The sequence below is a fragment of the Panthera pardus genome, unplaced genomic scaffold (assembly GCF_024362965.1).
Source record: "Panthera pardus isolate Hobbes unplaced genomic scaffold, ASM2436296v1 HiC_scaffold_20, whole genome shotgun sequence".
Lineage (NCBI taxonomy): Eukaryota > Metazoa > Chordata > Mammalia > Carnivora > Felidae > Panthera > Panthera pardus.
The window spans coordinates 89,753,403-89,777,099 of NW_026526766.1; the positions used below are offsets into that span (position 1 = coordinate 89,753,403).

At 58.3% G+C, this 23,697-nt stretch overlaps 2 protein-coding genes across 2 annotated transcripts in view; both read left to right on the forward strand.

Annotated features, from left to right (window-relative positions):
- The window catches only part of CFAP77 (cilia and flagella associated protein 77), a 130,868-nt gene extending 126,146 nt beyond the window's left edge, over window positions 1–4,722 (forward strand). The window contains exon 6 of the mRNA XM_019420729.2: window positions 2,431–4,722. Coding sequence (XP_019276274.1) covers window positions 2,431–2,553 — 123 coding nt within the window. The 3' untranslated portion in view covers window positions 2,554–4,722. The remainder of the gene's footprint in view (window positions 1–2,430) is intronic.
- Window positions 4,723–13,438: 8,716 nt separating this feature from the next.
- BARHL1 (BarH like homeobox 1) lies at window positions 13,439–20,753 on the forward strand. The gene is made up of 3 exons (XM_019420728.2): window positions 13,439–13,921; window positions 17,892–18,114; window positions 19,754–20,753. Exons 1-3 carry the CDS (start codon window positions 13,456–13,458, stop codon window positions 20,046–20,048), a joined length of 984 nt encoding a protein of 327 aa, XP_019276273.1. The 5' UTR covers window positions 13,439–13,455; the 3' UTR covers window positions 20,049–20,753.
- The last annotated feature ends 2,944 nt before the right edge of the window (window positions 20,754–23,697 follow it).

Consider the following 23,697-nt stretch of genomic DNA (forward strand, 5'->3'; position numbering starts at 1 on the left):
GGCCCATGGCTTCCTGCAGAGTCTCCAAAGGGGTCTACCTGCCCGAGAATGAAGAACATGGTTTCTGTCTTGCACTAACAACTAAATCAACCCGCCACCAGCTGACTTTTATGAGCCCCTAACGAGCGTCTGTAACCCCCTACACCCTTTCAACCTCATGAGCGAGTTGTGGCGGGAGGGGACACCCAGACACAGCGTGAGCTGTGGCTGCAGCAGAATTTTCTAGAAAGAATCCACAACTTAGTGCCCCGGGCGGTGGGGGTGGGGTGGAGACTAGAACAGTGTCTCCGACACCGATTCCCTGTGCACCCAACCCTGGACAAACTGCTCTGGGCCTCAGTCCCCTCGTCTGTAAAATGATGGACACAGTCCACTTGGATCCCACTGGGCCCTCAGGTACCCTGATGGCGGGCACACAGCCCCTGGACCTGAGGCCAGACAGCCCACAGTAAGGGTCTGGCTGACCCTGAGGGGTGGCCCAGACCCTGGACCGGGGGAGCCTGGCGGTGTCCCAGAGCAAGGCGGCAGATCAGGCTGCAGGGGACCAGGAGGTCACATCAGCCCTGCACCTGGGCTCAGTAGAGGCATCACCCGGCTCTCTGCCATCAGGCAACCAGTTGGGCCACAAGCTCTGGTTAAGGGTCATGACTTTTCCCAGGGGTGGGGAGGTCCCAGGCCTCTCTGTTCCCAGACGGGCACCACCATACGGGTCCCCAAGCCCAGAGACTCCTTCCAAGCTCCTTGTTATCTACTGCCTTTTACTATCTTATCCTTCCCCCCGTCTTTCCTTTCCCTCACCTTTCCACCCTGAAAGGCTGCCCGCGGCACTGGGGCTTAGCTACCCACCCCAGAGGGTGGCCCCGGGCCTGGATTCTTGACAAGAATGGGTCCCGCTTTGTCATCCTGAACAGCCTTCAGCTGCTCCTACAAACCCAAAGGGAACTCCTGCCATCCTCGTCCCCATGTGAGCTGGGGCTCCCGTGGGCCTGGGGGCCAGTGCGCATGCTGTCCCCTTAGCCTGGGAAACCCTTGCTCGCCTTTCCAGCCCCCCCTTCACGTCTCTTCCTGGGGCGGGGGGGGGGTGTCCTGACTCCCGTTGAGGGCTGAGCTCACGCTGTCTGTGCTCACTGCACACCCCTGCCTGCCTGTCTCAGTTCTAATGAAACAGCTGCATAATTATTGCCGCTGTCTGCTCCTCCCTGAGTGGACAGAAAATCCCTCTTGTTTCCTGCTGTATCCCCAGTGCCTGGCACAGAGCACATATTTATTTACTCAATAAATATGTGTTGCATGAATGCGTGAGAGGAGGAAGGGAGGAAGGGAGAGAGGAAGAAAGGAAGGAGAAGGAAGGAAGGAAAGGGAAGGAAGGGAGGAAGGAAGTGAGGGAGGGAGGGAGGAAGAAGGAAGGGGCACAAAACCTTCCTAACCTGGGCCTCCTATAGGTTATCCTAAAGGAGAAATGCCATTTTAGTGGAGGGGGTGGTTCTTGCTATTGGAGGTGACATAACAGACCCAGGAGACAGGAGGGGTTTTCACCCACCAACATTTCTTGAGAAGGAAGGGCAGACTGGAATGCTGATTGCATAACATTGTAGCCGAAGAGACGCTGGTTGGATCCGTGTCTCAAGTTTCCTCCGGAAGGGTGGCATTCTTGAACTCTGGTTCTGGTACTATTATCTCCTTGGGCGGCTGCCCCCTGGCAGGCCGTGCTTGGAGTGGACCCCCAGGAAGGAGCACTGACTGGGCCAGGAGGTACCCCCTGGAGAGGGCGGGTTGTTTGGGGGTTTTCATGGTGGAAAATCAGCAGATGAAGGGCAGTGCAGGCTGTTGGGTCCCACTGCACGGGGACTCCAGTCGTCAGGTGATATTTATCACACACACACACACACACACACACACACACACACATCTGCCCCGGCAATGAGCTGGACAGAAGGAAACATGCTGGGGGGCGCCTGGGGGGGGGCTCAGTCAGTTAAGCGTCTGACTCTTGATTTCAGCTCAGTGCATGATCTCAGAGTTCGTGAGTTCGAGCCCTGCATCGGGCTCTGCGCTGACAGCGTGGAAACTGCTTGGGATTCTCTCTCCCCACCCCCTTCTCTGCCCCTCCCCTGCTTGCACTCTCTCTCAAAATAAATAAGTAAACTTAAAAATTCAAAAAGAAAGAAAGAAGGAAGAAAGAAAGAAAGCAAGAAGAAAGAAAGAAAGAAAGAAAGAAAGAAAGAAAGAAAGAAAGCCTGCCTTCTGTCCGTGGCCTGTCACCCCCTCAGTGCCACGATGCTCACAGCCCAGCACTTCCTCCTTACATCTTCCCCTCACAGATGACTTGTGTTCTGGCTCTAAGATAGAAGCAGGGGGCGGGCAAGGAGAGGACGGGAGCACCTGGGAGGAGCCTCATGCCCGCTGACCCGCTCTCCCTTCTAACCACAGGTGCCCCCCCATCTTGATACTTTCTTCACCGAGGCGGACCGCCAGAGAGCAATCAAAGCCCACCAGGAAGAGCACGCGGTGCGCCAGGGGACCCTGCGGATGGGCAACTACACCCACCCCTAAAGCCTTCTTGACACGGTAGAAAACTCCCGAAGGACTCACCTTCCTCGCCCCAGCTCGCTTTAGACTCCCCCCACCCCCCGCCATTTTTACGTGGCTTCTGCTTTGGCAAGGACCTCAGACTCAGGTCGTAGGTGGCCAGTCCTTCTCAGGTCAGCCAATACTTACTCACCACCCCCAGACCCTCAACCTAGGGATTCCCCCTCCTCCAGGAACCCACCCACCCTCGGTTCTCGAGCCCTCACCTGATAAGCCCGAATGACAAGGCAGATGTTAGACCCCGAGCTAAGGGTCGGTTCCTACGCTCTGCCCATTGAGCGTTAAGAACAACCTGTGTATTTCCTGCAGAAAGTGTGACAGTAACGTGCTTGAAAAGCCCTCATTTTATATTCTGAACACGAGTGTAACTGTTCTTTGGGGGATGCCTGATGTCTCACCATGCCGGTATTATCTCTCTGGGGCCCCTGGCAGTGAATGGGAAGAGCCCGTGCTCCTGACTCAGGGCCTCCCCCCGACGCCCTCCACGCCGGGGACCTGTCAATCACACACACAGGCCAACACAGGCTTCTCCAGCCAGGCTGACCTTGGAAGGGCAACCCCGGCCCAAAGGAGACAGTCTTCTGGGCCAGTAGGTGGGCTGACGATGCACGGGCTGAGGACTCCTGAGTTCGGCCAAACTGCTGTGTGCTTCTGACCCCAATCTCTCCGCGTGTTCTTGCCTTCTCCCCACAAATCGTATATCGGTCTATTTTAAATGAAAAGTGCTATTTGTCCCCCTCCCGCTGTATCTTTATTTGAAAACCAGTAAGCCAGTAACAAGGACCAGCGTCACCCTCTTCCGACGGCGTTCTGACCCGGACGCTCTTCGAGGCACATTACCTTCTCTGACACGTCCCCGCCGTGTCTGTATGAAGCCGGGCACATCCTCGAGGTTTTAAATCCCTTTTCTCGTCTGAAAATTCCAACGACTCCTCTTCAGCCCAGAGCTCTCCCCGGGATTTCAGACTCACTTACCCAACTGCCCGCTTGACGTCTCCACTCAAGTGTCTGCTGTTCGGTGCAAACCAACACAGACGAGACAGAGCACTTGACTTCCCTTTCTCCCCACCAAACTTGCTTCCCCCTCCGTTTTTCCCTTCTCCTGGGCGACACCACCATCGACGTGCTGGAGCGTCCTCTCCCACCTCGAGTCTAGCAAGCAGCCTGTCAACGCCTCTTCCAAAACATCCCAACCCTTCCCCTCCCAACCATATTCTCCACAGAGTAGCCCCTTAGCATTCCAGCAACTTCCGTCGCTCTCGAAGGAACCTCCACACCCCTCACCCGGCCCACGGCCCTTGCTCCTGCCTTACGCTTTCTGTCTGCTTCCACTTCTCCCTGGAACACCTGGGCCCCCGGCCGTCACCTGCCCATCGCTTCCTGTCATCCAGATCTTAGCGCCAACATCAAGTCCCCTGCGCGAAAGGTCTTCTGCGAAATAGCCACCAGTAAAACTCACACCGGCTTGTTTTACTCCTTACAAAACAACGACGCCTTATTCACTGCCGGTCTCTCCTCTAGCAGGGATGTGGCGTGGGATCAGGGACCTAAGATCCCAAGGGCCCGACATACGGTAAGTGCCCGTGATATCCGTGGAAGGACCCCCCGCAGGAATGTCCACTACGGCTCATGCACCTTGCAGGCCGAGTGCTGGGCAGGGAGGCACATCCAAGTCTGGTGTTGACGAGTCTGCATTTCTCGATCAGCCCTCCCCACCCCACACATGCGTCCCAATTCCATACAAATCCCACACATACTAACACGACTCAGGAACCTGGCCCAGCCAGGGCCTTGTCAGAGCCCAACCTACTCCAAGGGCCAGAAATCCTCCTCCCGCCGCACGAGTCCGAGAGGAACAAGCATCCCCACTGATTTTGCCCAAAGCCACCCTGAAGCCTTGTGATCCCACAGGGAGCAGCGAGCCTGGTGTGGGAGCACAAGAGAGCCCGCGGGACCCGGCCACTGAGCCGGCAGCCATCGCATGTGGCCGAGAGCGTGAGGCCTGGCCTCCTCAACTAATCCCTGTGTGGCCTCGACCAAGTGTCTCAACCTCTCTATGCCTCGTCTGTGAAGCAGGACAATGTAGGACATCTCCTCGAGCTAGATAATGATTAAAGAATGTGTACAGCATGACTAACTCACTTTTAAGTCTGGCACTTTTAAGCAATAGATTAATGTGAATTTTCTTATTACTAAAGCACAGGGGCACCTGGGGGGCTCAGTCGGTTAAGCGTCAGACTTCAGCTCGGGTCATGATCTCACAGTTCATGGGTTCAAACCCCGCATCGGGGTCTGTGCCGACAGCTCAGAGCCTGGAGCCTGCTTCAGATTCTGCGTCTCCCTCTCTCTCTGTCCCTCCCCCGCTTGTGTTCGTTCTCTCTCTCTCTCAAAAATAAATAACCATCAAAAAAAAAATTTTTTTAATAAATAAATAAATCACAGTGAAAGGGGCAACTGGAATCCTATCAGCAATTGAGGGATGAGAGTGTGCTTTCAAAGGAACAAAAAGCCTTTGTGTCCAGGTACATCAGGAAGGTGAAGGTAGTTTGAACTGAACCCACTGTTTTGCTCGTGTCCCCTACAGGAAGAGGAAGGGGGTGCATCAGGACGCAGAATTTCCAGAAGGGCCCGAAATGAGGTTCTGTCCGCCAAAGGCCGGGCGGGGCAAGCTCGGCTGTGGCAAAGAGAGAGATGCCCGGATGTGGCCCCTCCAGGCCTGCTTTTCTTTCCAAGGACCCGGGCCCAGGGGAAGTACGGAGTTGGCCAGAAAAAGCTAGCGGACGTCTCTTTGGCTTATGCGATCACGTCGTGTCCCAGCAGGGTGGGCCGCGCCGTGCTGGGAGACTTTCTGGGGCTGTGACAGGTGTCCTGGGAGCGGCTCCCCCTGTCCTGTCCTGGAGGTCCCAGCTTCTGGGAGCTCCCCACCCAGGCCTGAGCGGCTCGCCTCCGAGAGTCCCTCAGCTCCTTGTCCTACAGCGCCACCCGCTGGCAGGCTCGAGTGGAGGCCGCAGAAGTCCCCGGCCCTTCCCTCCCCACCGCCCTCCCCCAGCTCCGTCCTTCCCTCCTCATTAATTATTCGTGCCCACACCGAGCCCCGGGTCAGATTCCGGTCTGCTTCATCTGTCTTGGGTATCTCGTTGCGTCCCCCAAACACTTGTGCTGCTTGCGTTGGGCCCTGGCTGCGGGGGTGGGGGCAGGGGGCCAGCACAACTGGGGTTGCTGTGTCTGCCCTTCAAGACCCAGGGTCCAGTCCCTGAAGGTTCCAGCCGGGAGGGGCCTTGACTTCCCCAAAGCAGATGTCCAAGGAGGCCTGGGGGCAGTCAGTGAGCGAGCCCCAGGCCAGTGGCCAGTCCACCACATGGCCCAGAGCGTGCCCCTAAAACGACTTCTCCGAGATGGGCGGAAATGGGGAGAACTTAGCTTAGCTTAGTCCTCCTCCTCCACCACCAATAAACGCCGTGGGAGGGTGGCCGTCACCAGAGCTATGGCCTTGTCCCCCTGGTTTTGCTCCTTTCCCTGCTGGTTGGCATTCTACCCCCTGGTTGAGTTTCTTAGCAGCAATGCACCTTAACCAAAGAGGCCCACGTGCACCGTCTTCAAGGACCACAGGGAAGCAGCTGGACCCTCACCTGGTCAGCCGGAAATGCCCTGAAGTGTCCTCTGAGGTGGGAGGGGACCGTGGCTGTGCCGATGAGCACTCGGCAAAAAGGGGAGCAAGGGGAGCGAGTGCAGGCGTGGAGTGTTGAGATGGGGACTCTGGAAGCAGGACTCATGAACAGGGAAGGGCTTGAGCAAGCATCCAGTCCAGCCCGAGAAGACTGGAGGGTTGCAGAGTGACTTAGCAGCCAAGGTAGCACGGGGACAGACCTCCTGGGTGGTTGGTCAGCTTTTCTTTTCGTAGACGGCCTCCAGTCTACGTCCAGATTTTTTTTTTTAAGTTTATTTTTGAGAGAGAGAGAGAGCTAGCGGGGGAGGAGCAGAGAGAGAGGGAAAGAGCTAGAAGCCCAAGCAGGCTCCAGGCTCAGCACAGAGCCCAATGTGGGGCTCGAACCCATGAACCATGAGATCATGATCTGAGCTGAAATCGAGAGCCGGATGCTCAACCGACTGAGCCACCCAGGTGCCCCCACTTCCGGATTTTCAAACCAGAGCCCAAGCCTCATTCACTCTCCTCTCGTCCCTCCCTCTCCCTCTCCCTCTCCCTCTCCATCTCCGTCTCCGACATAGAACCAGATCCATTGTTTCCTTGGCCAGAGGAAAAGAGATGGGGTTCCGGAGTCTGTTGTGCAGCATTTTCATCAGGGCTGGGAGCAGTGAGCCAATGGTGATTTCTGCTCCTGTCTGGCAGGGGGTGGCCAGAAGCCTGACGGGGAAGCCATACTGGTGGGTCATAGATCTAAACCCAGTCTCCAGGGTTGGCCCCGGGATCTAGACAGAGATGGTTTGCCTTTTTGGTTCACCCATCCCAGCGCCTCAACTGGTGCTGGTTTAGAAATCACAGGTTTGGGGTCTAGGGAAGGCACATCTCCATGGCAGCAAGCAGACCAGCCGTGCAGGTGCCCAAGTGAACCTCACTGAAGCCAGACAGGTCTGTTTCCAAACAGCTACCTTCTCTCGCATTGGGCTTTTTGGACCAAAACAATCTTTTTGCTGCATTTCTTTTGTACTTGGGAAATGCTTTGATGCTTGAAATCATGAAAGGAAGAAAGAAAGACAGAGAGAAGGAAGGAAGGGAGGGAGGAGGGAAGGGAGGAAGGAAGGAAGGAAACTAGGTTGGCTTTTTACACAGGTTCCTAGGACTGAATGCAGGTAAATTTTAGGTTTTTTTCAATGTTTATTTATTTTTGAGAGAGAGAGAGAGAGAGCAGAGGAGGGGCAGAGAGAGGGAGACACAGAACCCGAAGCAGGCTCCAGGCTCTAAGCTGTCAGCACAGAGCCCGACGCAGGGCTCGAACCCACAGACCTCAAGATCATGACCTGAGCTGAAGTCAGACGCTTCACCAACTGAGCCACCCAGGTGCCCCGGTAACTTTTAAATTTGAATCCACAGATGAGAAATTATCTATGAAAAGAAGTCTGGGTTGACGGGCACCATTGCTCTTGTTGGATCCATGAGTCGGGTCCTTTCTGTCACATTCCCCATGGCATCACCAGCATCTAGCATGGTGCACAGGCCAGAGTGTATGCTCAAAAGGATAAAAGGGAGGGAGGGAGGGAGGGAGGGAGGAAAGGAAAGAAAAAGCGGGGAGGGTACAAAGGTGGGAAGGAGGGGAGGAGGAAGAGAGGAAGATAGAGAATATGTTCTCTTTCTGGTTTCAGGAGCTCCATGGGGTTTTGAGCTCAACCAACACAAATGGTTGAGAACAGCGTGACCTTGACGGCCCACAAATTGCCCAAATCCTTGTCCAACCCATCTGTTTGCAGAGCAGGGAGATATTAGCATCCGGGCCTGGCCTATATCATCCAGGTCCCGTGCCCACTCCACATTAAAGACAGGTTTTAGGTGGAAGGCCCTGGGCAAAGGGGGGAGCTGACCTCTGCGGTGGGGGCTAGCGAGACAAGATAACCCGCCAGAGAAAAGTCTCTGGTTGTTGTTGGGACCACGAATTGCATAACCGCTGTTCTCCAGGATCAGAGCCCAGGGCGGAGCCTTCGTGAAGACCACGTAAAGTGGCCAACATCGTCCTCCTCTCACAGCTGAAAAAAACACGGCTCCGAAGGTGCTCAAGGTTACAGCACAGGGCTGGGACCACGGACCACGGCTGGGACTAAGGCAGATAAGACCCTTGCCTAAGGCACAAAATTTACAGGACTGCCCCCCAATTCCCCGTAACGGAGACAAACAATACTTTAGTGCAATATTTTTTTGAACCCTTCCTTTTTTTTAAGTTCATTTGCTTATTTTTGAGAGAGCGTGTGTGAGCTAGCACAGGGGAGGGGCAGAGAGAGAGGAAGAAAGAGGATCCCAAGCAGGATCCGCACTGTCAGCGCAGAGCCCTATGCGGGGCTTGAACCCACAAACTGAGAGATCATGACCTGAGCTGAAATCAAGAGTCGGACACCTAACCAACAGAGCCACCCAGGCGCCCCTGATGCCATATATATATTTTTTTTAATCAAAATTTCAAAACCACTGATGGCCCGAATAGCCATGGTTTCAGTGAAGATCCCTGCGACTCACCTCACGTGTCCCACCTTAGCCCCAGCGTGGACTCTAGAGCCGGGATTCTGCTTCAAATCCAGCCAGTGCTGCAGTCCATCCGGCCAAGCACCCTCCCAGGCCACACTGTCCTGCCCTTAGCCCCAGTTACCCAGAACCTTGAGTGGCATTCAAGTCACAATTCTTTGTGAGCCGAGAAGACCTGAGGATCATTCTCAGCAAGCTTTGGGCACATCTGCCCCGTGTGTGGCCACGACAATCCCTCCTCCATGCTGGGGGCGGGTAGCATTCAGTGGAGAGAGAGGTGAAGCTGGGAAGAAGGAGTTGGTAAGAAGCGTGGCCCGGCCGGAGGCCCGGAAGCAATCAGGCCCATCCCTGACCCAAGGCCAAACCCAAGGCAAGAGCTCCAGGTGAAGCAGGATGCAGATTCTATAGGCAGGCCGCTTCATTGCCATCCAAGGGCCTCTTCCACCTGTGACCCTCACTACAAACCTCCGATGTTTAACGTCTTTGTATCAAAAGGAAAGCTGAGGTCCAGGCAAGAGAGATGCTCTGTCCAGAGTAAGGGCGGGGCCAGAGCTCTTGAAGACTGGTCTGCACCGATGATGTCCTTCCTGCCCCTGGAGAAGAGTGACAGCTCCTTCTCGGTGGGTATCTCTCTGTCTGTGGAAAAGTGGATTGGGACCTGGGTCCAAGGAGGGGCTGAAGTTGGTTTTGTTTGTTTTTTAAAGCAACCTCAGGGGTGCCTGGGTGGCTCAGTCGGTGAAGCGTCCAACTTCGGCTCAGGTCATGATCTCACGGCCCGTGGGACCGAGCCCCGCGTCGGGCTCTGTGCTGACGGCTCCGAGCCTGGAGCCTGCTTCGGATCCTGTGTCTCCCTCTCTCTCTCTGCCCCTCCCCAGCTCATGCTCTGTCTCTCTCAAAAATAAATAAACTTTTTTTTCATGTTTATTTTTGAGAGAGACAGAGACAGAGCATGAGTTGGGGAGGGTGGGGAGGTGGGTTTGGAATCCAGAAAAGGGAGCCTGGGTGCTGGAGCTCCAGCCCTTGGTTTAGACGGAGTAGTCCTGGGAGCTCCATTGAGAAGGTGCCCTTGTCACGCTCCCTCACTTTACTTCCCTTGAAGCCCCCCCTGCCCCTCCACCAGGCCCTCTCCCTCCTGGGGGAGGGGAGCCAAGACAGCCGAGGGCAGGGGACTGGGCTGGGGAGAGGGAGAGAGGTCTGCTTCCTGCTATGTAAAGGGAGCTTTCGGATATTAAGTCACTTGTTATGGTCCACACTCAGCTTTGCTGGACCTCAAAGCCCTTATATCCCCCCAGGAACCCCCCTCCCCCGGGAAGCTTAGGCAAATGCCAATTCCTGGGTGCCTTCCCAGCTAACCAAGAACTCAGGGGAGCACACACAAGCCTCTGGGGCTCTGGACAGGCCTCCACGCAAGAGCCAGAGAGGGGATGGGGCAAAGAGACAGGGGGAGGCCTGGTGGTGGAGCTGGAAACAGCCAGATAGGAATAAAACGAGATTAATGAGAGATGCTGAATGTCAGACAAAATTCCAGATGAAATAAATTGCCTACCGTGTTCTATATTAGAAGAGACCGTGATAATGCAACACTAATGATGGTACCCTAACAACTTGCTAACTATTCTTGGGCTCCAAGGAGTGCTGAGAAGCCCGCCAGGGCTGCGGGAAGTTGGGGTTCCTGCTGTTCTTTTCAACTGGAAAAGGTTTTCTTTCGCACAGCACACGCACACCTCACATCCTGCTGTGGCTCCGATCCCCCCGCGGACGCGGTGCCCAGCGCTACTGAAGGCTTCGCGGTGGCTTGGTTTTCGCCGGGTGCGGGATCCAAACCCCAGCCTGAGACCAGGAGGCCAGAAAAGGTCCGTGCTCTACCAGACGCAGATCCGCCCAGGGCAGGGGCCGCTCAAGACCCACCTGTGGGCCAGAGCAGGACAGTGTTTTCCTCATGACCTGGCGGGGTCCATGAATCGGGGCCTTGGGGAGCAGCCTGACCCTCTAAGAAGCCCAGGGTGGGGGATCCTGTTGACCTGAGTTGAGACCTTGAGTACCCGGTGGGGGTGGGGTTGCTCCGGAGATGCAGCCGCTAGGCCCCAAGAGCAGGGGTGGGGTGAGAGAGTGGAGTGGAAAAGCCTCCAGAGGCGCCCAGAGCAGGAACCAGGCCCAAGGTGGGGGCTGCCGGGCCCTTGTGATTTATGTCCCCCTCCCCATCCACCTAACGAAAATGAACGACCTGCCGGCCGGCCTGCGGCGGGGAGGCGCCCACTGCAACCGCGGCCCAGCCGGGGCGGGGGGCCTGTCTGCTCGAGGCCCCTCGGCGCCCGCCCTCCCGCCTCCCCGACAGCTTGCAGCCGAGCGGGGCCCGCGGTCCCCGGGGAGCCGCCCGTCTTCGCTCCCAGCCCGGCCGGCGGCGAGGCCGCTTCCAATCTGCCGGCGGGCGCAGGGGGAGAGCGCGGGGAGCCAGGCGTGAGGCCACCGCCAACCTCGCTGGAGGAAGAAGAAAGTTTCTGCTCGCCAGGCCGCGCGGGGCTCCCACGGGCCGAGTCTCGGGTTTGGGGGGGATGCGGGGGCCTCACTGTTCCCCCGAGGTCTCCGACGCGGGTCCGGGTAGTTTTCCAGGGGCCCGTGGGGAAGGGGAAACGGCCGTTCGCAGGCCCGCGGGGCAGGCCGGGCTCCCGGCGCGGAGCTGGCGAAGGGCGCCTCGGGCCCGCGGGGCCGGCTGCAGGCGCGCCAGCTCGGCTCTCTCCGCCCTCGACCACAGACCCGGGTCGCGATCCCTGGGGCCGTGCCAAGGGGACCCAGGCCCCGCACGCCCTTCAGATCTGCCCGCCGCCCTGGGCCCCGACACCGGAGGCCAACCCCTGAAGGGCGCCTAACTGGAGCACCGCGGCTGGGGCAGTGGAGAGGGCGAGGGGGCGCCTTATTCACAATGAAAAGACAGTGTTTCCAGCGCTGCCTTGAAAACACATCCCGGGGCAAGCTCCAGCTGCGCGCGGAGTAAAGAAGCCGTTTGCAGACGTCTACACTCGCCCTGGGAAGCTCTTTCGCGTCCTTGTTAGGAGGCACAAAAACAGCCGGTGCGGTGCCCCCGGGACACCAGGCCGGGTCGGGGTCCCTGGCTTCTTTGCTCGGGGCGCTGCTTCCCTGGGGCCACACACATTTCTCGGGGTCTCCGATGTCCCAGGCAGGATCTTCCCACGTTCTCCGCTCTCGCCCCGCAACGAAACCATCCTGCCGCCCCGTTTCCGGGCTGACACCAGGCTTTCCCAAAGCCCTGCCAGGCCCGCGGGGTCCAAAGAGAGCAGACAGAGGGCTGCAAATGTCCTAGGCGGGAAACATCTAGAGCCCAACGGAAGCGCCCCGAAACAATGTGTCTTAAACCGAAATCTCTTCCCCACACCAGATTAGGGCTTACACACACACACACACTCACACACACACACACACACACTTCCTTCTCTACTGGGTTTAGTCCCTTTCTCTCTCTGGAGGAAGAAAAACGCGGGCCGTTGGGGGGGGTGGTTGTGGAGAAAGGATCTCTGGCAGCCCCACGGACGAGTAATTTGAATAACTGTAGAAGAGGGTAGGGGAAAACTTTAAAAAACCTCCCATCCCGACCCACCGGCAGCGGCAGCCGGCTTCGGACCCCTCCCCGCCAGCCCGTGCCCCCCTCGGCTAATCACCCTCATTAGGAGGCTCATCACCGGCCTAATGAAAGCAAACCGTGTGGAAATCGCCGGTAAACAGTTGGGTCTGTGCTGTAATTAATTCAGTGTCTCTTTTAATCAAACTGAAAGGGAATCGGGCAGCGGCTTGCGGAGCCGTGACATCACCCCCAAAATCGGCCGGAGCCAATCAGCGTCATCACTCCGGGGACACGTGGGCGAGTCCCCTTTAAAAAAAAAAAAAAAAAACACAACACAACGAAAAAAAAAAAAAGAAACAAAAAAAAAAAACCCAGCCCCAAAGTAAAAGTGACACAAGTTCATTTTTTAAAGGAAGGGGGGGAGGCGAAGGCGCGCGCGGAGGACGCGCTGAGAGCTGCAACCGCGGAGCCGGAGGCGCTGTCCTCGGTGCTGACGGGCCCCCGGAGCGGAGGGAGCGCGGCGACAGGACCTCCCTGGCCAGGTGGAGCGTCATGCGCCGCGGGCCGCCGCCGCCGCCGCCGCTATCCGCGGTGCTGACGCCTCCAGGTGCGCTCCGTTCGGCCGGCTGGTAGCGCGGCTCCGCAGCTATCCGCGCTTCTGACCCCGCTGCCCTCGGCCACTGCTAGCCTGGAGGAAGCGTGCGGTTTGGATTTTTTTTTTTTACGCCGTTCTTTATTTAGATTCCAACATCCTCGCGTCTCTTCTGTGCCAAAGGGGCGCTCAGGCCGTCCATCTCCCCCTTTGCTCTCCCCAACTTGGCGCACCCTCCCTCCCATTCCTCCCTGACACTCCCACCACCCCCCCTCGGCTCGGCAGCTCGGCGCGATGCTGCAGAAGACGCGCTGAGCCCTTTTGGATCTAATGCGCAGAGGAGGTTGGCCCAGAGCTCCCCGGCTCCCCCAAGGCTGAACTCCGTCCAAGGTGCCCGCAGGCTCCCTGCCCGCCTTCCCCATGCCAGCCCGCAGCTAGGGGCAGGGGCAGCGGTGGCTGGGGTTGGGGGTGGGTGGGGAGCTTTTGGGGAGGACAGGTCGCAGCTTGGCTATGGAAGGCTCCAATGGCTTTGGGATCGACTCCATTCTCTCCCACCGTGCGGCCAGCCCCGCCCTTCCCAAGGGGGACCCCTTGCTTGGGGACTGCCGCTCGCCCCTGGAGCTGAGTCCGCGCTCGGAGAGCAGCAGCGACTGCTCTTCACCAGCCTCACCAGGAAGGGACTGTCTGGAGACGGGCACCCCGCGGCCTGGCGGGGCATCAGGCCCAGGTTTGGACTCTCACCTGCAGCCTGGGCAGCTCTCGGCCCCAGCCCAGTCGCGCACCGTGACCTCCTCCTTTCTGATCAGGGACATCCTTGCCGACTGCAAACCACTAGCGGCCTGTGCACCCTACTCTAGCAGCGGGCAGCCGGCCGCCCCTGAGCCTGGGGGCCGTCTTGTGGCCAAGGCTGGGGAGGACTTTAGAGACAAGCTGGACAAAAGTGGCAGCAACGCCTCATCGGACTCTGAGTATAAAGGTAAGAAAACGGGAGGAGAAGCCTTGGGGGGGGGGTGGCATGCTACATTTCTAAGAACTGCTATATCTCTAAACACGCACAGGGATATGTACGTGCTCACTTGGAGTTCCCCGGGGCTCAGGCTGAACCTTTTGGTCTTGTCTGAACCTTTGAGCTGGCCCCATGGCTATGCCTTTGAGCAAAAAGAGTCGGGCGGAGAAAGCAGAAGAGGGATACTGTGTGCCCCAGGAGAGAGTCTGCAAAATGCACAAAACCAACTTTCTAAACTTCACCTGGGACCACTTTTCCAGCGGCACTGGCGGGCGGGAACAGGTTCCTCTCAGGCTAGCGGTTCTCTGGGAAAAAGAATCTTGCCGAAGCAATGGCAAATCCAAAGGGTTCTGTTTGAACAGCCTTTTATAAGAGTGAAAGCCTGGCAGGACATTTCAGGTGGAGCCTTAAGAACAATCAGCATTTCCCCCCTTTAATATGAACTTCCAGGCGGGAAACTGAGTTCCCCTCCCACCGGGGCCCAGTGTGATGTGGGCCCTGGGAATCGTGCAAAAGAAAGGCTCACTTCAAAGTAGAAACAGCAGCCGGGTGGCTGGTGGGTTCAGAGGTCTGGTCGAGAGGGGAGGACCCTGCGCCCACCCCATGGTTCTCACTGAATTTGATTTCAAGTGCATCCAACTTCAGCTTGTGTATGGGACCCAGAGACTCCCAAGTGACCAGCCCCACTTCCCCTCTATTGGGGTTGGGGCCCCTTTGCTCGCCTTTTTACCTTCTGCGAATCTTTTTGTTGTCGTGGGTTCTTTTACGTCCCCTCTTGACCAGGAAGTGGAGATTGGGATTAAGAGGAAAGAGGGAAGGAAGGGAGGAAAGACGAAAGAAAGGAAAGAGCCCCTCATTTTGTTTCTCACCCCCCAGCCACCACCTTGGTGAGGCCAGGGGTGCAAAATTCTTTCTAGGAAGAGGTCAGAAGGCAGGAGGGGAAGGAGTCTCAGAGTGTCAAGGGAGAAAGCCCTGTGTCCCCCATCCAGCAGAAAACTAGAGTCTGGTGGGGCTCTTTCAGTCTTACGATCAATTCTGGGAACCTTTTCGTGAGACAAACCTTCCCTAATACAAGCAACCTCTTTATTGTATGAGGAGCCCTGCACCTGCTGTACCTGATTTCTACTCAGTCTTGATATGAATTTAAGGGAAGCTCATTGAACACTCTCCTCCCAACTAAGAATTCATTTCTGGACGAGCCCTGATCACAAACCAAAACCCATTTGGGGCCCGACTCCACATCCCACTGCCCCCCACTTCCCCACAGAAACTGCCCAGTCTCCTTCAGCTTCCCCGGGCCAGCCATGCCTAGAAAAAGGGCTGGTTGGGCTGGAGAACCCAGAAAGGAGGTCCAGAGGCATGTGGCCCAGTGACCCTTGCCCCTCCCCCTGGGGCCTGTTTAAGAGAGGCAAAGAAAACTTGCCTGGGAGAAAGACAGGAGGTGGGGGGGGGGAGGTAGGCAACCAACGTAAATATATATTTATAACATCGTAGTTTATTATTTATAATTCCCAACAACACCCCAGCTTTATGGTTAGAGTAAGGGGCAAGAATCCTGCTGCTGGTGGGGGTCAAAGATAGCTTGGCTATTGCCTCCTTTTATTTCGTTGCCTGTAGGTGGGATTTTGAGATTTCGTTTAAGATAATTGGAATATCAATTTTCTTCTCCTGTCCCTGATGATATCTGATCAGGGAGGCGATGAGGGCCGGCTATCCACATATCACTTAAATAGGTTTGGAGCAGAGGAGGGGGGGGGGGTGAAGTTCTCCCTCACCCCTGCCCACCCCCACCCCCACCCCAGGCACTGCTGTCTTTGCACTTACAAAGCTCCAGGGCGAACAAGAAAGTGGAAACATGCTCTAAGACAATGTCTAGAGCGATTCTCCAACGTGGAGGTGAGTTTTTCAGGGCCCGCGTTGGGAAACCTTGCTGAGAGACCTACACACCGAGCACAGCAGCCAGCCGGGCTGGGCATCTAAACAATTCGACTACCATCCACCTTCCATGCTAAGAATAATTTCTTCCAAGAAGGGTACAGAGGGAAGGTCTGTTCCATCCTGAGTTTTCGGCATCAAAGGCTCCTCAAACACCACGCTGAAAGGAACTGAGACCAGGCTTTGAAGTAAGGCGGTCTGCCGCTAGGTCCTGCCTGTTGGAGCCAATGTCCGTGGAGAAATCAAGCCCGTGCCTTGCTCCGAGTAGGCTGGGCCTGGAATTCTGGGGCACTGAGATGCGGCTTCCAGACCAGAGTTCGGGGTCCCATTGGGCTGAGACTGTTCTGGAGGCTGAGGCTGAGAGGCACAGAGTGCGGACCCAAAGGCTCCAGCCGGTGCCAAAGAGGGATTAGAGGAAAGCCCGGGTATCCACCCCGTTCTTCCTGACATCACAAATTCAACAACCCCCCCCCCCACACACACACACCCCACCTCAGCCCCAAGAAGTTGGGGATTTTCATAGTCCGGGCATTTCCATCAAAAAGTAAGGTTTCCACGATTTCGATTTTGAGATTTGAATAATTGTTTCCTCACATTTGTTTCAACTTTACCTTCGGGCACAGACAGAACCCAAATTTCGCCCACCCCAACACACCTCCTGAGGTGGCCATGCCCCAGGGTGGCCTCAACTCAGGGGCAGGGGGGGGCAAGGAGTCTGGTGGAGGCCGGAGGGAGGGAGGCAACGGCCGGTTTCTCGGGAGCCAGTCGCTCTCCCTGCTTGCCTGCCCGCCTCCCTTCCAGTACCCAGGGCCCGGGCCCTCCCCGGCCCAGAACCTCTGCCTTTCCGGTTGAAAAGTCTCCCTCCCTAGTGGCTCAATTAACCGGATTATTGTTTCCTACAGAGAGAAATCAACTTGCATTCAGCTGAACCCTGTCACTGCAAACGCCAGGCACAATGAAACTCACCATAAAAGAAAACAGAGAAAACGAGGGGGAAGCCCCAGCTGGCGCAGCCAGTCTGGGGGACACGGTCTTTGGGTTGTAGGGTCACTTTAGGGAGAGAAGGAGGGAGATCACAGAGTTGGCTCTACCGAGTGTGCGTTTTCGGTGCCGTCGACCCAGAACCAAGGTGCCTGGGGGATAAAAGAAACCGCCCTGTCCGTTCCATTCTTGGGCCTTCGGAGCGGGGGAGACCCTGCCGGGGTGTCCCGATCGAGGGGCGGAAACACACGACAGCGGGCGTCGTAGGGACAAGGAAACTCGGACCACGGCGACGCGCGCATCTGAGGGGCGAACGCGCCGCGTAATTTTCCAAGCGCCTCGCGCTCCCGGCTCCGGCGCCCCGCGCTCCGCCCTCCAACGCGCGGTTTGTAGGTGGCTTAGGGACGGCGGAAGCGATCGCTACGGATTCGCGTCCGGCAGGGCCAGGCAAGATGTGCGGACAATAATTTATTTCCTAGGACAACGATTCGCGGCGGGCCGAACAGGTTTTTGTCTCTCCACGCGGGTTTTTCTCCCCACATTCCGGCCCTCGGCTTCCTCCCTTCCTGGTCCGCACGCGGCCAGAAGATCGGGGTGCAGCTGCGGGGGCCCAGACCCGCACCCCTGAGCGCGCACCTAAGCAGCCCACCCGCTGCAAACCCTCCCCTTCTCCCCGCGGCGGCTCCAGCCGGTCGCTCGGCTCCATCACGGTTATTCCGTTTATCCCTCTAGGGAGCGCGGCGGAGAGCGAGCGAGTCGAGTTCTCCTGGTCCCTCGCTCTGGGTCATTTGTGCCCGGAGGTATCCGTCCTCCTCCTCCGCCAGGGTTCACGGCCTGGTTTCGGGGCCCCGGAGGTCCCGCCTAACAGCGGCTTTGCCGCGGGCCCACGCGCTGGAGTGCGGCGGGACCGCGGCGGCCGGGAGCCGCGTTTACGCGGGCCGGCGGGGGCCCCCCGGCTGGGGCGGGAGGGCGCCGGCGGGCAGGCGGCGAGGCCCGGCCCTGACGCGCCGCTGTGTCTCCGCAGTGAAGGAGGAGGGCGACCGCGAGATCTCCAGCTCCCGGGACAGCCCCCCTGTGCGCCTGAAGAAGCCGCGCAAGGCCCGCACGGCCTTCACCGACCATCAGCTGGCGCAGCTGGAGCGCAGCTTCGAGAGGCAGAAATACCTGAGCGTGCAGGACCGCATGGAGCTCGCCGCTTCGCTCAACCTCACCGACACGCAGGTCAAGACCTGGTACCAGAACCGCAGGTGAGGCCTGGCTGTGGGGGTGGGGGGCGCAAAGGGCCTCCTTTCCTAACTGCCCCTCCACGGGACCCACCAGTCCACGGCGCGACGCTGGGAGGGCCCCCGAGCTTTCCTTATTCAGCAAAAGTAAGGAAACTGAGGCCTCCAGGGGAGAAGGCCTTGCCCCAAGTTCACAGTGAGGGAGGGCGCCAGAACTGCACTGGTCTCCAGTGCCCGGGCATCCCCCCCCCCCGCCCCGCCCCAGAACAGGAGGACAGACACACGGGCCAGCAGAGAGGCCTAAGGCCTGCCGGCACCCGCCAGCCAGCGTCCTGATGACTGCCCCGGGTGCCAGCCTTAGCCCACATTGGGGCCGTTGAGCTCCCCCAGTGGGAGTGCCAGGCCTGGGGAGGGGTGATGGCCTCAGTGTCCAGAACGGGTTTAGGGGCAGGGAGGAACTAGTGGGGAGCCCTGATGTGGGTGTCCGGCACTGTCTGAGCTCTCCGGGTGGGGCAGGGCGGGGGGGGGGGGGGCTCTTCTGGCCTCTGCAGCTTTTCCCGTCCTGAAACCCAAGGAAGGGACAGACCCAGCTCTGGCTCCTTGGGGACAGGGTGACTGGGAGATTGGCGTTTCCTAACCTCCCTCCACCATACATGCACAGGATGAAAACACTCACACACACACACACACACACACACACACTCTGACACAGCTCATACAGTCACACACACCCTCACTCACGCTCACACGCTCAGTGGAGGCTGGAGTGGTGCTTTCCATAAACAAGCCTCAGAACACGTCTCCCCATTAATAATAAATACCGATTACTGCTCCGGGCATCAATAATTAAGGCCCGTTACAGTAATTACACAATTATGATGATGATGAATAATTCAGGGAGGGAAACGCGGTTGGTGTGGCTGAGCCAGCCTCGGTGGGCCCATGGCCGGCTGGGCCAGCCTCGCCGGCCAGGTGCACCCAGGGGTCCCGGCTGAAGCTCAGGCAATGAACCAGCATGGCCTCGACTTCCTTGCCTCCCCTAAGCCCCCGGCGGACACTCGGCCGGTGGTCTCTGAATTCGGGGACACACAGTCCGCTGCGGGGCTCCTCCCAGGCCTCGGATCTGGGGGCAGCCGGTGTGGCCAAGAGGGTGTCAGAATCACCACCGCCTCGCGCCTCGCGGTGTTTGCAGCCGCGCGCCCCTCTCCACGGCTAGCGGACCGGCTTCTGCGGTCCACGCTCCGGCCCCCACCATCCTCTCCCTGGTGGTCGCCTTCCTCAGTGTTGGAGCCCCAACACCCAACTCCAAGGGGCCCCTGCATCCCCGGAGCACAGTGTAGTGAGGTGACAATCCGGTCTTTGGGGTCAGCCAGCCCGGGCTCTCTACGTCTTTGGAGACCAGCTCTTAAACGGCCCAGGCCTCAGTTTTCTTATCTGTAAAATAGGGTTAATACCACGGAAGGCCCGGTGGAAGATGAAAGGAGCCGATGCGCGGAACACGGGAGAATTATTTATTTGCAAATTACAAATGTTATTTAGTAACCAATTCGGGCGATCCCTCTTGGCCTCCCCGCAGGCGCTCTGGGCCGGGCACTCGCGAGGGGCAGGGGGCTGGGGCCGCCCCAGCCCTGACCCCGCCGTCCGCGTTTATTTCGGTCCCCAGGACTAAATGGAAGCGACAGACGGCAGTCGGGTTGGAGCTGCTGGCGGAGGCGGGCAATTACTCAGCGCTCCAGCGGATGTTCCCGTCGCCTTATTTCTACCCGCAGAGTCTAGTTTCCAACCTGGATCCCGGCGCCGCCCTGTATCTGTACCGCGGGCCCAGCGCGCCGCCGCCCGCCCTGCAGAGACCTCTGGTGCCCCGCATCCTCATCCACGGACTCCAGGGCGCCAGCGAGCCGCCCCCGCCGCTGCCCCCGCTGGCCGGCGTCCTCCCGCGCGCCGCTCAGCCTCGGTGAAGCGCCCGCCCGCCTCCCCGGGGCTCTGCGTGGGCCCCTGCCGCCTGCCGCTCCCCGGGCGCGGGGTTTCCACGCCCCTTCCCCGGGGGCCCCCTGGCCGGCCCTCCCTGGAGTCCCCCGAAGGGCCAGATGCCAAGTCTGCTGCGGCCCGGACCCGGACTGAGCCTCCCTGACCCTCCTCGGCGTGCTCTGTCCCGGCCACACCACCAGGGAGCCACTTCCACGCCTCCACTCGCCGGGTGTACATACAGGCCCCCACCCCCGGCCGGCTCCCCCAAGGCGCTCCCCCCCCCCACCCCCGCCCCTCCTTGGGAGCAGGTGGGGGCGACCCCGACGCTGCACTCTCTCCCGCTCCCCCTCCGTGCCCCAGCTGTGCACCCAGCCCTCTCCCCGCACCCCTCCAGGCGGAGGGGAGTGTGGAGCCCCCCCTCCCAGCGCCCGGCCCGCTGCAGACCTGTACATACGGTGTGCAAAGTGTATATGAAGTTATTTATTCGTGACCCATGAGCCCGTGACCGTGTCCGTGAATCAGTGAGTCTGTGGCCTGTGCCCTCTTCCCTCCCAGGCGAGGCAGGAAGGGGTCAAGGGGGCTTGCCCACCGCCCCGACCCCCAGCCCCCACCTCCAGCCTCCGTCCGGGGGCAGGCAGGCCCTCGGGTTCTCTCTCTCTTTTTTTTAAATGTCGAAATAAACTTCTTACAAATGACCACGCGCCTGTCCGCGCTCAGCCCTTCTTTCCCACCCCTCCTTAAGAACCACTTTCCCCTCCCGGGACCCGGCCTCCTTCCACCCTCACCAAGGAAATATTTTTGTCCTCCTCTCTTCCTTGGCGCCGTGGTCGGGGGGCAGGGGCCCGGGGCCGGACTCGTTGGGGGTCCGCGGGCAGGGGCCTCCCCCCAACCCCCACCCCCACCCCCACCCCGAGCCTCAGTCTTCCCGTGTCTACAGTGAGGCGAGCCCGCGGCTCCCCGCGCCCCCCTCCCCACCCCCTTCCTCTCCATCTGGTTCCTAGCTTGCTCCCAGCCGGTCCCGGGGGCCGGAGCGGGGGTCGGAGCCTGGGCTCGCTCGGCTGCGGGCCGGGCTGCGGTGCCCTCGCTGAGCCGGCTCATCTGGCCGCAACAAGGGCGCCGGCAGCTGGTGACCGGCCCGCTGGGCGCGGGGCCGACAGATGGGCTCCGAGGCTATTCCCCCCCCCCCCAACCCCCGCCTCCCCAACCACCCCATCGGCCCCCTCCGCCCCACGCCCCGGTCGCGCTCGGGCTCCGGACGCTCGCGGGCCCCCGCGCCGGCAGGACCCGTCGAGCCTTCGCTGGGAGCCTGACGCCACAGCGGTAATCCTGTATCTTTCCCCCTCTACCCCGGGAGGGAGCACGAAGATGAGCCCCAGAGAGGGGAGCCAAATCCCCGCGTCTGCCCCGTGCCCCAGCCAGCGGCTCCGGGATCTCAGGGGAGGGGGTTTAAGGCTCCAGCCAGACTCGAGGCCTCCAGTTCACGTTCAGAGGGCCAAGGTCACCTCCTGAAGCCGTTCCCTCCCTGGGGAGGTGGGCGCAGGTGCTCCCCTGCCGCCCACCACCTGCAGCTCGGACTCGGGACAGAGGACAGGCCCAGGGCTGGGAAGTTTTGGGGCCAGCAAAGCCGAGCCCCCCTCCAGTTGTGGCAGGATCGCTCTGGGAGAGGGCGGCCTCCTGGGGGAGGGGTGGGGGGCATGTTCAAACTGCTTCTCCCACCCCTCGGGACCCTGCTACTGTTTCCTGCCCCCTCCCCACCTGCCCCAACGCCCTCACACCACTGCTTTTCTTTCCCGGGACGGTGAGGGTATTATTCTAGTTTTTGCAAAATGCACAGCAGCTAATTAAGTCAAGGAGCCTCTCGGCTTTCGAGTTCTTTTGCATGTGAATGGGGGTTGGTAAATCCCCAGCTCTGGCTGTGGTGGGGGGCGAGGGGAGACTGTCCCCAACTCAGGGTTAATGAAGTGGGAAAGGAGTCTCTCATAGCCTCCTGCAAACAAAACCCCCCATGCAACAAACCCAGCCCAAATCCTACATGGATTGACTTAAGCCCAGGGGATAAGTGCTTTAAATTAATCTCATTGAATAAGAATGAGACCAAACAAAACTCTTTAAAATCATATTAAAAATCTATCAAAGGACAACTTGCACTGGTGTGCTTTTCATTTTGTGAAAGTGAAGGAGGCAGAGCAGAGCAACCACCCTCTTACATTTACACAGCGGCAGTGTAAACCGAGACACATTCTCAGCTGTGTAATTGTCCTTGTACCTCAGAGGCGACTTCATATCTTACATTAATGAAGAACAAGGCTTCCCGACAAGTTTATAATTACAATATCTTAGATTGTCCTGCACTTCCCATCTGTCATAATAACTACAACCTTTGCGGTGAGGTGGGTTTCTGCTTTCATCCGCTTCGGAGGCTAAATTGGCTTCTCGGTTCCCAACCCCGGGGCTGGGTGGACTCTTTTTGGAAACACAAAGAAGGAGCAGCGGGGAGACCCCCGGCGGGCAGAACAATAGGAGAGGCTCCCGGGAGGCGTCTTCTCTGCTCCAGCGGCGACCCGCCCCAGCCCCTCGGAAACCCAGGCTCCACAGGGTAGGGGCGGCAAAGTTTAAAGGAAGTTGAGATTGCCCTGTGAGCCTTGTTACGAGGATTCGGGACAGTTCTGAAGAGTCTAGCTGGTTCTGCGGGTGCCCCACTGCACCCCCTCGCCCCCGGCAGGTCTCGTTCTGAATTGTTCTCATGGCGGAGCAGATTAAGAGAGAAGGTGAGATGGTCACTCGGGCAATTTAACAAGACCCGTTAGGTGCCCTTTTCAGGCAGGGCCACTTGTCCAGTGGAAAAGCTTTAAATTTCTGTCTCGTGGAACCGATGCTTGGATTCTAATGGCTTTCCCTCACTTCATGTAGAGGGCCGCACTGCTAACTAGCAAGGTCACTAGCGGCTTGGGATGTACCTGCATTAAGGGGCTCTCATTTACTCCCCTCTTCCCTAAATCTCACCTCCCTTCGCTAAAGAAGAAGAAGAAAAAGATCAAAGGAACCCACTGGGCTTTGTCCAAATGTCCTTTGCTGAGCTCTGGTTGGCTCTTTGCTTCTCCAAGAGTGGAAGAGGCTGTGTGCCTTGCATCAGCACTGACTTAATCACTCGCCAAGGGCTCTTTGCCCTTCGGTGGGTGAGAACGGAAGCCCCTCTGAAGAATGGCAACCCGCTAAGAGCTGCAAACATGAAGGGGTTTGGGGTGCAGAACAAGCATCCGACAAGCCCACGGGGGGAAAAGGCTTTCGGCTGCAACACTCCATGAGATGTCCAAATTCTCCGTGACTTCCAATGCGGGGATCAGGCTGCGACACAGAGAAATGGGGAAGTTTGGGAAATCAGAAAAAGAGGGACGATTAACAATACGCACAAAATTAGAATATGTACAGTGGAATTAGGCTAAAGCTTTGCCTAATTGATGCCTGAAACGTATAATCTGTCAAGAGCCATAATAGGAGAAAGAGATTTATTTTAAGGTTATTTAAATTTAGATAATATTAACCCTAAATCTGTTAAATCCGTGTTTCTTTATTAACTGGGGGTAATATATTGATTCTACTTAGAAAGGGGCCCACAAAGCATCTATGGCAAGAAACCCT

Bases quoted from the DNA above. Each gene is read 5' to 3' on its own strand.
- BARHL1 (XM_019420728.2), top strand. From the start codon at position 13,456: ATGGAAGGCTCCAATGGCTTTGGGATCGACTCCATTCTCTCCCACCGT. The intron at 13,922-17,891 runs GTAAGAAAACGG...GTGTCTCCGCAG, and splicing joins ATCGGACTCTGAGTATAAAG to TGAAGGAGGAGGGCGACCGC. The intron at 18,115-19,753 runs GTGAGGCCTGGC...TTCGGTCCCCAG, and splicing joins ACCTGGTACCAGAACCGCAG to GACTAAATGGAAGCGACAGA.